This window comes from Aegilops tauschii, chromosome 2, assembly GCF_002575655.3.
Source record: "Aegilops tauschii subsp. strangulata cultivar AL8/78 chromosome 2, Aet v6.0, whole genome shotgun sequence".
In the NCBI taxonomy this organism is placed as follows: domain Eukaryota; kingdom Viridiplantae; phylum Streptophyta; class Magnoliopsida; order Poales; family Poaceae; genus Aegilops; species Aegilops tauschii.
In genome coordinates this window covers 573,343,883-573,358,281 of record NC_053036.3, presented here as the reverse complement: position 1 = coordinate 573,358,281, position 14,399 = coordinate 573,343,883, and the positions used below count along the sequence as shown (strand labels likewise).

General features: G+C 43.5%; 1 protein-coding gene across 1 annotated transcript; it reads right to left on the bottom strand.

Moving 5' to 3' along the window:
* Nucleotides 1–9,711: 9,711 nt before the first annotated feature.
* Nucleotides 9,712–13,297, bottom strand: LOC109734314 (glycolate oxidase 3). Its single transcript, XM_020293524.4, has 12 exons — nt 13,181–13,297; nt 12,621–12,764; nt 11,776–11,900; nt 11,641–11,687; nt 11,468–11,545; nt 11,233–11,357; nt 11,045–11,111; nt 10,886–10,948; nt 10,713–10,782; nt 10,499–10,599; nt 10,263–10,367; nt 9,712–10,189 (listed from the first exon to the last, which is right to left on the bottom strand). Coding segments are annotated over exons 1-12 (1,110 nt in total). The 5' UTR covers nt 13,183–13,297; the 3' UTR covers nt 9,712–10,006.
* Between the last annotated feature and the right edge of the window lie 1,102 nt (nt 13,298–14,399).

Below are 14,399 nucleotides of genomic sequence, written 5' to 3'. Positions count from 1 at the left end.
ATGCTTAGGAACAAAACCAAAGCAAGAGGAGAGAATTCTCTAAACTTCTCCACAAAACTCTCTGAAACTTCTCCCCCATTGGCATCGATTGCCAAAATGGGAGAAAAGCTTAGAAGGCCAATATAAATTGTGTTCCTCCATAATTTGTGGATTTCTCAACAACAGAGTGGAATGCAATACACAAGTTTGACGGTAAATACTAGGAGGAAAACAAACTATATTTAGGCCCAAAGTTTACAAAAGAAAGATATGCCACAAAGACATAAGAAAGAGAGAACAAGCAATCAAAAGATACCAATTGAAGCAAGCAATCAACGGATATCAATTGAGCCAACTAGACCAATGATCCTACGTGTCACATGAATGAAATAAATTATGATATGAGTAAAGGAGTGTTCTAGAGAAACTAGAGAAGCTCCCCATGATTTGTGCACAATTTAGTTTTGTAATTGGATACAACGAGCACAAAATAGGATCGTCACTCCCCCAAGATCAATAGAACCACACGACAAGTGCAAGAGAGCAACAGAGTGTTCTAAAGACACTAGTGAAGCTCTCCATGATTTGTGCACTTCTTACAATATTTGCATTAGGATACCGAGTGCACAAAATAGGATCATCACTCCCCGAAAATCAATAGAAACTCCCAACAAGTGCAAGTGAGCATATAGGAAACAAAGCCTAGCACTTGCAACAAACAAATGGTTGAGCAACATATAAAAGAGGCAACTTAAGAGTAGGCTCAACCAAAATGATGTGTGTGAGTCATGGCAAAGCACTTGAGAAGACTAATGTACGAATGAGCATTAAGCATCAACATAGTCTTGGATAGTGGAGATACAAGGTGCATGACATGTCCTCCCCACACACACCAAGCAAAAGGGTTCACAAGCACACTAAAAATGCAAAATGAATAACCAACACTTGTGATAACCCATGGTGAAGATAGAAGATGAAAGCCTCATCAAGACGAGGGATACCAATTAAGATGGCAAAAGCCTCGTAGAGATAAGCATGAGGAAAATAATGTTCACCACATAGGAGTGCATCAAGATGCAACAAGATAAGACATGCACTCAAGGCAAAAGCTTTCACGGAGCCACCAAAGAAATAACAAGAAAGACAAGGTGGACGTGAAAGAAAGGATATCATCTAGAGATGTAATTTCTCTCAAGTGTATAGGGTTCTAGGTAGATGATATCATGATGATATATATCTACAAAGAAGGATGTACACCCGAAATAGTTACAACACGAAGGAACAAGATATCCAAAAGGAAGTCATAGATATACCAATAAGATATTTGCTTGGAAGCATAGCACATGGCTAGATATGGTCTTATTGTACATAAATGAATTCCTACCACACAACCATCAAAGACATCACAACTAGCAACAAGAGATCATTGTTGGGATGCTTTGAGAAAGGAAACAAGTATCACAAGAGAGAATGAATAACATGCCATGATACAACCTACACAAGGTTGATGCAAGAAATGTGTGCATGAAGTATATGAAGATACTTGTTACCGAGTTAACATTGAAAGGATGTAGTAGATACCAATTGAAGGTACAAAGTAGTTCATTTATCATCCTATCTTGACTCCAAAAAGCACATGGTGACAACACCTTCCTTGTGAGTGAGCCGAGCATCCAATGCATCTCCAATTGTTCCTAGAACAACAACACAAACAAAATGGTACCCAAACTCATTGGGACCAAAGAGTTAGAAACACCAACAATACATAGGACAAACTCCACATAAATATGTGCATATAGATATGGAAATGAAATTCATCCACATCTCATCCAATTTGAGACTTGGTGGAGTTTCCCCTATATATTGGGTCAAAGAGAGAAAGCATGCCACGGAAACTACATGAAGTTAATATGCATGCTCAAGACTTTCAAGAACCAATACCAAAATACAAGGAAATACCAAGTGAAAAGAATACCAAATGGAGAAATCATCACTTGGAAGATATCATTAAAAGATACATCAAGGAATGAGATATCCATTGGAACCCACAAAATGATATCAAACTCCCAAAAGAGAGGATGGTTCCAAACAAACCAAGCTCTCTACAAAGTTTCATGATGGCACAAGTACCAAAAAGAAACGGCTTGCCGTCCACCAACACACACTTAAAATGGATCACAAGTTTAGTGTTTTATAGAAAATAGGATAGCTCCCCCACGAGTTGTGCATTATAAAGAATTTGCATTTGAATACAAAATGCACAAGGTAGGATCACCACGTTCACTATATCAAGGAAAACACTAGACAAGATCAAGAAAACAACAAGATCCTCAAGTGGCACGGAAGGCAATGGGAGTTGACACAAACTTGGCAAGAGATAAGGCAAATAAAAAGCAAATGCCAACGTGAAGATGATCAATAATTTCTACCACACATAAGTGAGTACCAATTGTCAAAAGACAAGAAGTATTTGGAAATAATTCCCGGTGGTAGATAGCATGGCTATCCGACATCATCTTCACACCAAACACAAGCAAATTGCAACTTGTAGAGCTAACATGCCACATAGGAACAAGATAATTTACAATATCAATTCTAGGTGACAATATCTCAAATTTACACATTTTCTAGGCTAGTAATATACATAGCATATTACTCCCCCATAATGTGATACCAATTAAAGAAAACTTAACAAGAGGCAAAAAGAGGATCCAACAAGAGATAATTAATGGACTATTTAGAATTTGAATTTCTCATGAGAAGACATACCACATAGTGACTAGATAAGCTTGCAATATCAATACTAGGTGGTATTCCTCATGTAAACACATTTATGGGACCGTGAGGTGCACAAAGCACATCACTCCCCCAAAATGGGATGTTCCATTAATCTCTCACAAGAGCCAACTAACATACAAACAAGATGCGCAAAGGCTCAACGCACTACACACACGTACATGGTGTGCAAACCAACACACACATACTTGATTACTCAAGATAAGCAAATTGGAGGCACAACATATACAACCACATGCAAGGAACAAAACCAAAACATGCAAAGGGGCAAGTAACTTTCGATGTAAACAATTTAAGTACAAGTTACCGGAAGGAGGCACATTGGATCTAGAATAGAAACTTGATAACCCAATTGACTTGATTTGAGACAATAAGAATGATGAAGTCCCCTTAAATCTTCATAATGTAGCCAAGTCTCCAATGCCCTTCAACAACACCTATTGATCAAGTTTGAGCTAGTTGGTCCCCAACCAAGTTGGGTCCTAAGAGGTTAGTCACAATAGGCTTGGCTACCCAAATGGTTCTTTTCTTGACACCACTTTGAGCACCAACAAATTTGGCAAACACATGGCCAACATTATCCTTCCCAAGAGAATAGATATCATCAATAATAATTGGGTTGGATAAGTTACCACTAGTGCATGAAGAGGCGAGGTGACCTTTCTCACGACATAAGTAGCAACGTCTACTCTTCACTTTCTTCTCACTTGATTTCTCAACTTGAGAAGCATTAGCTTGAGGATTCTTGGGAAGAGGACTTTCTTCAACTTGTGGTTGAGCATGAGATCGAACTTGTGGCCGCTTCCCTTTTTGCTTGTCACTAATGGCCTTCTTCTTCAATGGGAAAGATCTAACATGATGCCCTTCTACTTTGCACTTGAAGCAAACAATCCTGGCCGAATTCTTGACTTGTTCTTGGCCCTTCTTTTTGTTCATCTTGGACTTCTTCTTCTTGTTGGAGTTGAATCCAAGTCCAGCTTTGTCATTGGGGGATTTTTGCACTCTTAAGATGTTGTTGAGTGTAAATTTCCCTTCATGACTCTTTTCCAAGTCTTTCTTTAAAGAAGTGACTTGGGCCTTGAGCTCTTTGATTTCCTCTACATGGTTAGTCTCAACACAAGCACTAGAGGAAGTATAAGCTTCACCGTTAGAGCAACAAGGCAAGGAAAGCAATTCATCACAAGATGTACCAACGTTATGCATGGATGAATCGCGAGGACTCGCACAAGGCAATATAGCATTTTGACTAAAAGTAGTGCTAGTGTCCACATGAGGATCACTAGATGTTACCTTAGCAATCATGGCCTCATGAGCTATCTTTAACACATTATGGGATACTAGAAGATCATCATGAGAGCTTGAGAGCTTTTCATGGCTTTCTTCCAATTTCCCATAATTGCTAGATAGCAACTCAAGTTGAGCCCTTAGCTCAACGTTCTCCTTTAAAATGGATGCTTCACAAGAAATAGAGTTAGTAGCACAAGCATCATCATTAACAACAAGAGGAGAAGGCAACTTGGCAAGCTCTTTTAAATAAGAAGCTTCAAGTTGAGCATGAGACTCGGTGAGTTTGATGAGCTCACCCTTGATGACCCTTGAGCCATTTTCGAGGTGCTCAAAATCCTCAAGGAGTCTAGCATGAGCAACTTCAAGCTTAGCATTTTTAGTTTCAAAAACATTGGCCACCTCAAGAGCTCTATCATGAGATTCCTTCACTCTAGATAACTCTAGAGCAAAAGTCTCCTCAAGAGATTCCTTGGTGGTTTGTTCAAGTTCAAGAGCTTGAGAGAGGTCCGGAATCTCATTAGTGTAATCACGCTCATGACCTTCCATTTTATCAATGGTGACCTCATGCTCCTCAAGACGAGATTCCAAATCATCAATATATTTCTTGCCCTCAATAGCAATAGACATGATTTCCATGAAGTTGGAACGAGCAATTTTATTCTTAAGAAGAGCTTTAAAAATTATTTCCCCCTTAACTTTTAAGGAGGCAACATCATCATTCTCTTCATCATAATCGACATCATCATCACTCTTGCCATCATCAATATTATCACAAGATATATTGGGATTCAAAGTGGGAGATACCTTTGAAGCCTTGGCCATAAGGCAAAAAGCAATAGATGATGATGTGGGATCCCTTGAAGCACCATTCAAGACCACATCTTGTTCCATGGAGTGTTGGGTTTCCTCTACATTGTTAGCACAACAACTCGAGGAAATACATGCATTTTTATCATGCCAACAAGACATAGCAAGCATATCATCATGAGATTTAGTCAAGCAATTTGTACATGATATGCAAGGACTATCAACACAAGCATGTGAAACATTTGGAGTGCTCGAAGTGCTAGAGTCCAAAGATGAAGCATCGCAACAAGAAAGTGATGAAGGATTATCAAAACTAAGCCCACTATCATCATTGCAATGAACACCACTACTCACCATGTCATTACCTTGTGGCAAACCACATGTAGGTGAAGTAGAAGAAGTTGAGAACACAACACGGCCAAAGGTGGAGGGAGAACAACCATCCCCACAAATCTTGGACATACCATATTTATCTTGAAGCTTTGTCCACAACTCATGAGCATCCCGGAACGGCATGAGTTGAAATATAACTACATTGCTCAAAGCATCGAAAAGCACATTAGAAGCTTGAGCATTGAGATAAGAGTTTTTCTCATCCTCTAAAGATAATCTTTGGGGATCATTTGGGGGAGAAAAACCCATATATACAATTCTCTCTAAATTTGGGTCCATGACCCTAAAGAGATTAAGCATGTGAATTACCCAAACATCAAAATTTGTGCCATCGAAACTAAGAGTGTCAGAGAATCCTAAGCCCCTAGTCGACATCCTTACTCTCTAGGCGGTTAAGCCCTATAAAGAGAGACGAGGCTCTGATACCATTTGAAAGATCGTGGATGTCGCCTAGAGGGGGGTGAATAGGTGCTTTAAAATAATTACGGTTGAGGCTTGAACAAATGCGGAATAAACCTAGCGGTTAATTTGTCAAGCACAAAACCTACAACAACTAGGCTCACCTATGTGCACCAACAACTTATGCTAAGCAAGAAAAACTACTTAGGTGATAGCAAGATATATGACAAGAAACAATATGGCTATCACAAAGTAAAGTGCATAAGTAAAGGGCTCGGGTAAGAGATAACCGAGGCACGCGGAGACGACGATGTATCCCGAAGTTCACACACTTGCGGATGCTAATCTCTGTTTGGAGCGGTGTGGAGGCACAATGCTCCCCAAGAAGCCACTAGGACCACCGTAATCTCCTCACGCCCTCGCACAATGCAAGATGCCGTGATTCCACTAAGGGACCCTTGAGGGCGGTCACCGAACCCGTACAGATGGCAACCCTTGGGGGCGGTCACCGAACCCGTACACTTTGGCAACCCTTGGGGGCGGTCACCGGAACCCGTCAAATTGCTCGGGGCGATCTCCACAACCTAATTGGAGACCCCGACGCTTGCCCGAAGCTTTACACCGCAATAATTGAGCTCCGAACACCACCAACCGTCTAGGGTGCCCAAGGACCCAAGAGGAACAAGCTCAAGGGTACCAAGCACCCAAGAGTAATAAGCTTCTCAACTTGTAACTTCCACGTATCACCGTGGAGAACTCAAACCGATGCACCAAATGCAATGGCAAGGGCACACAGAGTGCCCAAGTCCTTCTCTCTCAAATCCCACCGAAGCAACTAATGCTAGGGAGGAAAATGAGAGGAAGAACAAGAAGGAGAACACCAAGAACTCCAAGATCTAGATCCAAGGGGTTCCCCTCACATCGAGGAGAAAGTGATTGGTGGAAATGTGGATCTAGATCTCCTCTCTCTTTTCCCTCAAAAACTAGCAAGAATCCATGGAGGGATTGAGAGTTAGCAAGCTCGAAGAAGGTCAACAATGGGGGAAGAACACGAGCTCAAAGGATAAGGTTCATTGGGGAAGAAGACCCCCTTTTATAGGTGGGGAAAAATCCAACCGTTATGGGCACAGCCCGCACCGAGCGGTACTACCGCTCCAAGGAGCGGTACTACCGCTAGGGCGGTAGTAGCCCTTTGAAACACAACAGCGAGGAGGCAAAAAAGCTAGAAGAACCGTCGGAGCGGTAGTACCGCTTGACCTCACGGTACTACCGCTAGGGGTAGCGGTACTACTGCTAAGGGTAGCGGTACTACTGCTTGCGAGCGGTACTAAAAAATTACATCCGTGCCTACCACCGCTGGACTTGTGACGAGTTTTTGGTCCCGAGCGGAAGTAGCCACGGAAATAGCCGCGGTATTACTGCTCCAAGCGGTAGTACCGCTCCCAAGAGCGGTAGTAAAAAATTACATCCGCTCCTGTCCGCGGTAGTACCGCTGCAACCTTTTCAGAACACCAAAACTGACACAACTTCTGCAAACGGACTCCGAATTCGACGAAACCAAGTTTGTTGGAAAGATAGCGACAAGGGCTAACACAATCTTGATAGAAATAACAATAAGAAGCAAATGAGAAAAGTCCCAAAAGAAAATGGTGAGAACCCTTCCTCGGATAAGACCGGTAAAATCTCCAACATCGAAAACATCATAGAAGACGCATGCAAACTCCGTTTTCGATGAACTCAAGCTTGTCATCAAGATGACCATAAGCTCTAAGACTCACAAAGAGAACCAAACAAGAACCAAGAAACATTATGCAAGGATGCAATGGTTTGAGCTCTCGACGAACGATATGATCAAGCTACTCACTTGAGAGCCCCCCTTGATAGTACGGCTATCGATCCTATAACCCGGTCTCCCAACTACCACCATGAGACCGGTAAAATAGAAAACCTATCAAGGGCAAACCTTTGCCTTGCACATGGTCCACTTGAGCTATATTATGACGATCTTGACTCCCTCAAGTTGGACCACCTTTCTTGATTGCGTTGGCTCGATGAAGACTAGATGATTACTCCCCCATAGTCCACTATGGGTGAGCCAATCTTCGGCACATCTTCACAAGTCCATTGTCACCACAATGGACGGCAAGCTTCAAGCACTTGATCTCTTCGTGATGCTCCACTTGAACTTGCACACGGCAATCTTGATGACGATCACCACTTGATGTCATCCTCTCCATGAGTTAAGTGATATCTTCCTCTTGATGCAAGCCCATGAACACGTACCTAACCCCACATAGAACTCTCACATAGACCATGGGTTAGTACACAAAGCACAATGGACAATGCTTACCATACCATGGGATCACTTGATCCCTCTCGGTACATCTTCTACGCTTTGTGAGTTGATCAACTTGATTCACTCTTGACTTAGTCTTGATCAACCTAGAATCTTTCCAACTCTCTTCTTTGGATGATGTCTTGAAGGTAAACATGAATGATCACACAATCTTCTTCTTCAAGACATGCTTGCAATAAGCTCAACTCTCACATGACCAATCTTTGGATAATTTCTTAATAGCACCTTGGTCAACACAAACTCTCCTTGAAACCAACACATGTACTCCAAGAAAATCCTATGGACAAAACCTTCAAATATAACTCAAGGCAACCATTAGTCCATAGAGATTGTCGTCAATTACCAAAACCAAACATGGGGCACCACATGTTCTTTCACATGCGATTTTTTATTTGCTTATCTGATTTATTCTTAATGTTGAGGGCTTCAAGCTACCATGGTACAAATGTTGTTCAGTTTTGGGGTCTGTAGATAGTGAATGCTTTAATATGTTGTTATTTTCTATTTTCAGGCCCTATGAGTCTTTAGATAATGCATACTTTAATATGTTGTTATTAACGTAAAAAAATGTTGTTATTAACATATCATTTTTATCTGAGAGGCAAGTGCACAATGAGAAAAGAGACAAGCAAAGCTATATTTCCTTTCAGTTTTGTTCATCTTTTTAGTCACACATGCCCCTGAGAATTTCTTGATAGTTCCTGTCTATCACATGTTGGATCAGAATTGAAGATATGACATTGGCTTGCAAATTAACTATGAGTAAAACAAATTTTGTTTGAAAATATATTTATTTTTCAGGGTAATTAGAAAACACGTGTGATAAATTTTTCTCCCGTTGCAACGCACGGGCATTTTTTGCTAGTAAAACCAAAGAGTATATTATTCCTTCTTGTATGTCATTGACTATACCAAACATGTTTAGCAATATTAGGAGAAGAGAATGAGATTTTAAAGGTGAGAGTTTGTTAGAAGACTAGGCTTGAAAAGTTGAATAACTAAGTCAGGCCGGGTCGTTCTTGTCTCACTAAGCGGGCTCGAGCCTTGTTTGCAACCCAAAAGGTAATTCGACTGGGGCTTAGGCTCGGACTTCTATTTTTTAGATTCTTATGTCAGGCTTTCACAAGTAAGCACTTAAAATGCAATGTTTGGGCCTTCGCGCTTGATTTTGGGTTGGCTCACTCCGGCGTCGCCCAAATCCACCCGCACCATCTGTCGGCACTCTCGCCCGCAGCACAGCCACGTCGGTGCGCATCGCCCCCAACTCTCGCCAAATGGCCGGATCTAGCTGCCGGGGTTCGGCACGGTCGATTTTATGCGCACGCCTCGCCTCCTCCCGATTCTTCACTGACCTGCTGTCGCTGCCGCTGAAGAAGTACCACGACGTGCGGCAGCAGCAGGAGGGGCCGAAAGTGATCGATCTTTTGTGCAGTGACTTCAGCCCGGGCACCGTGGACTGGGAGAAAATCCTGGCCGAAAAAGACTCCGACGCCGACACCCATTTTAAGTTTGAATTGAGGAAGAAGATTAGTTTTTAAACAAAAAATATTTCTTTCAAATCGACTAGTTTTAATCTGTGTTATGCAATGTAGTTTGAATTGAATTGTGATATATGTTTAAATTTATGTGAGAAGAGCTAAATTTAAGAGTTCGGCTAGGAACCACATTTTTTTAACTCAATTTGAGCAGTCATATAGAGGGCTCAATCATAAGGCTTCTGCTAGACATGCTTTCAGAATGACAACAATACGAAACCCGACAGAGAGGGCGTAGTCGCCAAAATCAGAACGTGATAAACAGCATTTCGCGGGCAGACTACACGACGACAACGCATGCGCCCTTCTCCACACTTTATTTCTACGAATTTATTGCCCGATACATCGATCGATCAAACGGAGGCACAAGAACGAGCGGCATCTCAAATCGACCAGCGCGCGCCCGCGCGCACAAGCACGTACTGCTGAGGGCGGATGCGGCGCGCCTCCCCATCTAGAGGCGTGCGCGGCGGATCCTGTCGCCGTCTGTGACGACGTGGGCGCGGGTGATGTCCCGGAGCGACGGGCACCCGCTGAGCGCCATGGCCAGCTCCAGCTCGTCCCGCAGCATCTGCAGCACCTTCCGCACCCCCGCCTCGCCGTCCACCGCCAGCGAGTACAGCACCGGCCTCCCGATCTGCCACGCCAAACCGAGCGTCAACATCGCCGGCCAAGAAAGAAACACGCAGGTCGAGTGTGTCTGTACTTACAAATACTCCCGCGGCTCCCAGTGCCAGCGCCTTGAACACGTCGGTGCCGCGCCGGACGCCGCCGTCGAGGAACACCGGCAGCCGCCCCTTCGCCTCTCTGACCACCTGAATTTGTTTGCACACACTTTTGGTCAATATGCATGCATGAAGAATTTTTTTCACTGAAGCTTCCTGAACTTTATCTGCAATTTGTCATAGAAGTACAGGTGCGGCTTGCTACTGGTTGGCACGCATACCTCTTCCAGGCAGCTGATGGTTGCAGGGACGTAGTCCAGCTGCCGAGCGCCATGGTTGGACACGATGATGCCGGCCGCGCCGTATTCGATGGCAATCCTAGCTGCATTTTGCACAAGTTTCTTCATGTGACTGACAGGCCGCCATAGCAAAAAGAGATGCAGCATTTTGGGAACGGAGGCGTGTATCTCAGATTCAGAAGCTGAAAAAACTCACTGTCTTCTGCAGTCATGACCCCTTTCACCAAGATCGGTAACGAGGTAATTGTCTGCAGCCACCTGACGTCCTGCATTTGTGCATCATCAGTGTTCATTATTCCATTCAGGGCGAAGTGCTAATGATAACTTCCAACAACATTTAAAAATAAATAATAAAGGGGGAAAAAGTACCTCCCAACAAAGAGATTGGTCGACCTGGCTAGCAACATAGGAAGCCAACCCAGAATCATCTGTCTGGCAAGCCACAAAGGACATGGTAAGATGTCTGATAATAGCATTCTACTTAGGCAATTCCTGCGATACGATTGGCTTGGATGTCAGGCAATTAACCTTGTCCATCTTGCCGAGGTCCAGCGCCGCAAAGTTCTCCAGCACCAGATGTGGAGGCAAGTTGAACCTGTCAAAAGTTATCATAAATTCGGATTTCAGAGTGCAGATTGTGCAGTTCCTAGTAAAATGGAATAGACCATTTATTCAGTCAATTGGCATGATAATGTGCACATCTGTTGGATTTGGACCTGTTCTTGATATCAGCTTCCCTGCGGCCGAGCCTCGGAGTGTCGACGGTGAGGGCGATCGCCTTGAACCCGGCCATTTCAGCCCTTTTCACGAGTTGCCGAACTATATTCCTGTCCTTGTAAACCTGATGCAGCCAATGGTCCACGCCTTGGTCAATTGGTCAGGTTAAAGAACAGGAAAGAATTTCCATATGTTATTAGTCTCTTAGCTTATTTAGCTGAAGATGACACCTACATAAAGCTGGAAGAAACGTATCCCGGGTCCTACTGAGTTAACCCTTTCCACACTAGAAGTAGCCCATGAAGACAATGTCTGAAAAAAGCATAAACCATAGTATAAAACATCAGCACAATGAATATTGGGAAAGATCAAAGATGCTACTACAAGAGTCAAGTGATCTTCCAAACCATTATGGTCCCTGCAGATGCTGCTGCTCTTGCAGTAGCAAGCTCTCCTGCATATATGGCAGATAAACTTCTCCATGAGAACATTGTTCTGGAAAAGAAAAAGGAGACGGGGATTGCAAATTTGGTTGAATTAACCTTCAGGGTGAGCCATTTTCTGCATGGCCGTGGGAGCGATCATGATCGGCATGGAGACGTCGAAGCCCAAGATGTTTGTGGCCATGTTGATATGGGACACATCGATCAGTACGCGTGGTCGGAACCTGAAAACAAAATGAAATCATTAGTGTGCAATGAGATAGATGCTTATGATCCTTAGGGCATCTTTGGTCCATGCCCAAAAATTCTCCTAGTCCCAAAAGGTAGAAGTTTGAATTTTGATGAGCTATTTTCAACAGGGATACTTCTGCCCATGCATGTATGTATGTATGATGATGTCATTTATCCTCTCTGAGAGTTCCTGACGAACTTGTCATCTACTTTGACCATCCGAACCACATATGACAACAAGACTCGTCTGATCCCTTGTCCTCTACTCAATGTCATGAGATCCAATGTCATTTGTCCAGGTCTGCTACCATCTACTTATATACTAATCAAAAGGCAAGCCAATCCACTTACGCCCAGTCTGTCAGGACTAAACCTGTACTCCTAACAGTGGGGTTGTAAATTTTTCCACAAGGGTTCATCTGGGCCTTATCCTACGCCATCTCCAAATATTTTAAAATGCAAAAGTTTTCAATTGACATGACAGTTGCCATTATTATACTACATAGTTTCTTTTATGTCATCCTTGCAAAAAATAATGTTCAAACTCTTTCTACCGCCTTACTTTTTCCTGAATTATTAGTTGCTGACGGTAATAAAAACAAGCAGAGTTCATCTAGCAGCATACCACCAAATAGACACAGCTCAGAAGTTGAAAATACAATAAATAGATACGGCTAAAAGCATGAGACCTGCTACTTTGGAGGATAGCTTACAGGATTCTGGAGAAGGCCTCCCTGTTCTCGTTGAGCGTCCACTGATCCTCTGCGCCGGAGGCGTAGTAGTCGTACACCATCTTGGGCAGCTTCTCCTTGGCGAGCCTCTCGTACTCGGACACATTCGTGATCATCTCCATTCCCCTGATCGAACAAATTAGTTCTCAGTTCAGTCTATCTATGTCTCTATGAACACAGCGAGCAGTCAAGCAGATCCTCTGCTCTTATCTCTAAGACAGTACACCATAGATAAACTGAAGACCGCTCTCGCCCAGATAATTTGACAGAGATGAATCAACAAAGACAAGAACATTATGGAGAAATGAGGAGGCCGATCTATCCGCGGAGGAGTTGATTAGCTGCAGGAATCTATCCACGAATTCCTGATTCGGTATCAGTAGTTCCGGATGTAACTTTCGAATCAGTGCTGAAAAATCGAAAGGAAACGATCCGACGGACGGTCGAGAAAGAAGCGCAAAATCACCCCGAGAGATCACAAAAAGAGGAACGAGGTAGCGCGATCCAAAGGAAATGAGAGGAAAAGAACCAGGAGAACTCACATGTCGCGAAGAGGGAGGAGCGATGGACGGAGGCTCGTCCGTGTCCTGGAGCGGAAGCGGAACAGGGAGGGAGGTCCCGTGGTGTCACCGGGGTGTGGTATTTAAAGGCTTTTTTTCAGCCGATGAATGTGGTTTGGTGAGACTGGTGTCACTGTTCTGAACTCCTTCTGATGAGGCAGCCCACTTGTGTGCACGTGGGCATATGCCATGTATAGCTCAGAGGCATGTTCGTGTGGTCTTGGAAAAAGAAAGAGGCATGTTTGAAATGAGTGCGAGTGTTTACAAATCAATAATGAAAGGAAGATAATGATGGTATAGTTTGTGTCAATGTACCTATTATGTACTTAAAGCAGATTCTAGCATCAAAGGTAATCAGCTTTTGTATTAGTTTTTGCCGGCATCAAGTGTTTTTTTGCTGATTGAGATGATGGAATAGGATACTAGTATCAGTCTAGTAAGAGCATTTCTAACCGGTCGCTTATCCGGCGTTAGAGGAGTAAAATGTTGGTTTTACTCCTTTAACACACACCTAACCAATCCGTAATCCGTCATAGAGGAGGAAAAATTATCCTTCGGCGTCTCTCCTTTACCTAAATATACCGGCCGCTACGGCTCCGAGTAAAAACCGCGCCTCTCCCTCACATCGCCCCCCACCACTGCATCTTCACCAGTGCGCCTCCCGGCGACCGCCCGCCGGTCCCGCTGCTACTTCTTCCCCGTCGCCATAGCCAATTCGTCATTCGCACACGACTCACCTTGCTTGCACACCACTACTACCAAGCACCTCTCCACTGAAGATAAATCAATCTACTTGCCCAAATAAGATGGATTACTCTCAATGAATAATCTGATCATACAATTCATCGGATCCCAACAAACACCGCAAAGATTACATCGAATAGGTCTCCGAAGAGATCATTGTATTGACAAACGAGAGAGAGAGAGAGAGAGAGAGAGAGAGAGAGAGAGAGAGAGATCTAGCTAATGCTATGGACCCATAGGTCATGCGGGAACTACTCACACGTCATCATGGGGGCATCAAGGTTGATGAAGATGGCCTCTATGATGGATTCACCCTCTAGCGGAGTATTAGAAAAGGCCTTCAGATGGGATCGTGGAAGAACAGAGACTTGCGGCGGCGGAAGAATTGTTTCGGGACCTCCTCTGGGGGGTTCTGAACATTTGGAAATTTATAGGCCGGGAATTAGGGTAAACAGAA